The 3204-nt window shown below is 34.2% G+C and overlaps 1 protein-coding gene across 1 annotated transcript in view; it reads right to left on the minus strand.

Moving 5' to 3' along the window:
* Positions 1–329: 329 nt before the first annotated feature.
* The window catches only part of LOC108909933 (polygalacturonase-like), a 4159-nt gene continuing 1284 nt past the window's right edge, over positions 330–3204 (minus strand). Inside the window, exon 2 of the mRNA XM_023454809.1 lies at positions 330–1522. Within this exon, the coding sequence (XP_023310577.1) occupies positions 408–1496 (1089 nt within the window). The 5' untranslated portion in view covers positions 1497–1522 and the 3' untranslated portion in view covers positions 330–407. The remainder of the gene's footprint in view (positions 1523–3204) is intronic.

A 3204-nucleotide genomic window follows, 5' to 3' on the forward strand; every position in this document is an offset into this window, starting at 1 on the left:
TACTCGCATAGGGCATGACACGCTGTTTCCGTTGCATTTTAATCTAGAACCTATTTTGGTACCCTGTACCCTAGCACTTGCTATATGAACAAGAATCAATAAATCAACTGCATATCCCAAAGGTTTTGTACTCTTCGATATTCAGTTCATGTAGTTGCTCGTTCATATTCTACGTCCTACATTAAAACTGATGAAATAATAGGTCAATAATATCAAAAAGAAATTTTCGTTTTCAGAAATGTTTCTGGTTTCTTTGATTTCTTTAAATAAATTTTAATTTTTCTAAATTATTTTGTCTTTATCAGTGTTATTTAGTGAAAAAAATATTGTAGATTTTGTTATTACTGTTTATTACTAATATGTAGGTGTTCACATTAAATACAAAAAAGTTAAATGATATTCCCAAATCAGCACGATATTCCTGCACCAGAAGGAATACCTGTACATGCCATAGTTTTAGATCCACCTGTGACGGAGATGCCGGAGAAATACCAGTTAGCGGCGTTCTGTACTAAAATATAAACGTTAGCCCCAGAAGAGTCGACTGTTCCATGAACATTCTTCACCGTCAAGTCGGTAACTGGTACGCCTCCAGTTGGTGTACCAGTGGGGCTTCCATTTTCGTAATCACCCTCAATGATGATACCATATCTGTGGATACCAGTCAGGGTGATGTCTTCGTATGAGACGTCAGACACGGATCCAGTTGCTCCATAGACGGTCTTAATTCTAATTCCGTTGTCGGAGTTGGCAACCTCGCATCTGTAAACTTGAACGCCTTTAACGACGTTGTTGTCCCTGCCACCAACAGAACCGATAGAAATTCCGTGTCCACCGGAACAGTAGTTGTCGGCGAATACGATGTTGGTTCCAGAGTTGATTGCCAAACAGTCATCTTGGTTGTAAACAGTACTGTGCTTGATGGTGATGGCATTGGAGTTGCCAACATCGAAAGCATCGGTATTGTGGCCACCGCCAGAGTCACCAGCAGAATTGTCGATGTTGATTTGTTGAATCACCAGGTTGTCGCAGTTGCTTATAGAGAATATATGCACAGGAGAGTTTTTAATATTGATATTGTCTATATTCGAGTTTGTTAGTTTGACTCTAAAGAATTGTGGCTTCGTCTTTCCACCGTTTGTTCCTAGGCCGTCCCACCACAGAGATCCCCTACCATCGAGCACGTGACCTGAGGCACCGGTGATTTCAATGTTAGTACCTGCAACGCTAAGCAATGGTCCAGACCATTCCTTGTACGCCCATGTGATGGTTCCTTGGAAGATTACTTTGGTGCCTTGCTTAAGATGTGTCAAATCCAATGTCTCACCAGCAGCTACTTCAATATTATTGATAACGATTTGAGAACAATCGTTTTGGGCATTTCTGATGTCATTAGCATTGTATTTTGAAATTGTACAGGATGCTGCACTGGTGTTCTGTGGAATAATTGTTAAACTGGTCACTAATACCGTTAAGATGGGGAGCCAGCACCTCATTTTGTCTTCGTATGTATGGTGTGTACCTGAAACACAAAATTGTACACAATTATCAATATAATTTTTCGTATGAGCGTAATATATCTCAGATCAAATATTTAAAGATATTGCACTGAAGTTTGTTGTGAAGGATTGTAATAGTAGAATATAAATATGAGCTAATTTTTTTACATAAAATGTAGAAGACATTTAGAATATACAAAGAATATTTGCCATATTTTTGTATTCATTAGCAGTGAGAGATTTTGAGAAAACGAAGATANCTGGAAAACCTCATTAATTAGGGGGGTGGTCAAATGCCAACCGGTGTCAATCTCTCACATTGACCCAAGCCAACATTCTTCCACCCTACCATACCTGTACAGAGGGCGCCAATCCTCCGCACAAGTATAGATAATCTACGGTCACCGGCCGCGGGATTCGAAACCCGGGCAGTTCGACACATCGATTTAAGTACTGACGCCTTAAACCGTGCGGCTATCGACCGACGTTAAACTATACACAATTAAATTAAAATTATTTTGATATTAGATTTTGATTTTGATCATAGATTTACTTGTGTTTATCATTACAATTTGAATGTTAATGGTAATGTTCTTAACATTATTTTAAAATAATTAAAAATCGTTGCTTTGTATTCACAGATAATATACCTACATTTTCTTTTTATATAATAAACATATTTCAATTCAATTTTCTTATTGCATATTGTGCTTCAATATTTCAACATAGTAATAAAATATGTCCACTACATCTCAAATTTATATAAAGAAATATTTACGTATATAAAAAATACTACATTCTTATTTAAATAAAAAACTTTTACGTGGTTTGTGTTTAATATATTTATTTAGATAAAGTATATAAAATATCTATTTTACACTTAGTAAGCGATAGACATCTTGTAAGATTCTACAGATTATGTTGAAATGAAATATCGCCTTTAAGTTCCAATAAATTGAATTAATAGTCCTATTTATATTTCTGATGTTACTACTTAATCTGTGATATTATGGAAAATAACTACTCTGCGTTCTACATACCCCGGTCAGCATTGAATTACATCCTCAATATCTAGTAAACAACAAAGATCATTCATCAGCAATTTCGATTTCAAACTTTTTAGTCATCATCGGTATGCTTGATGCAAGGGCTGATGAAAGATTTATTTTATTGTAACTTAATTCCGTTTTAACTGTATGTGATATTTTTATGTTTCACTGATTGCTATACTGGGAGTAATTATGTTATGATGTAATTATAGGTATTAGTAAATTCAAAAATTTTAGTTTATGGTTTCAATTTTCGATGTTTATTATTTAATTATTAATTACATAATTTATAACATATGGCGATTAAGTCACAACTACCTGGCACTTATACATAAGTAGGCGACAATAAAAAAGTATGTACTAGCCTTTGTTCATTGTAACGTTATCTGTATTACATCATAAAAAAATTGATTACTTGAAGATATAAATACTGTAATTTCTTTTTCTATTTTACTTTTCAATTTTTGTTTCAGTGTTTCTTTAATATCTAACAATAGTTTTAAATATACAGCGTGGTAAAAAAGTTCTGTATAAAATTCATATTTTCGTTAAACAATTATTTTTTCGAAAAACGGTGAGACCCGTCGATTTTTATTTGATCCAGGGCACCTTGTTATGTGGAAAAATTTTTTTTCGATAATCCGTGTAATTGCAGT

This window comes from Anoplophora glabripennis, unplaced genomic scaffold (genome assembly GCF_000390285.2).
Source record: "Anoplophora glabripennis isolate ALB-LARVAE unplaced genomic scaffold, Agla_2.0 scaffold408, whole genome shotgun sequence".
Taxonomy (NCBI): Eukaryota; Metazoa; Arthropoda; class Insecta; order Coleoptera; family Cerambycidae; genus Anoplophora; species Anoplophora glabripennis.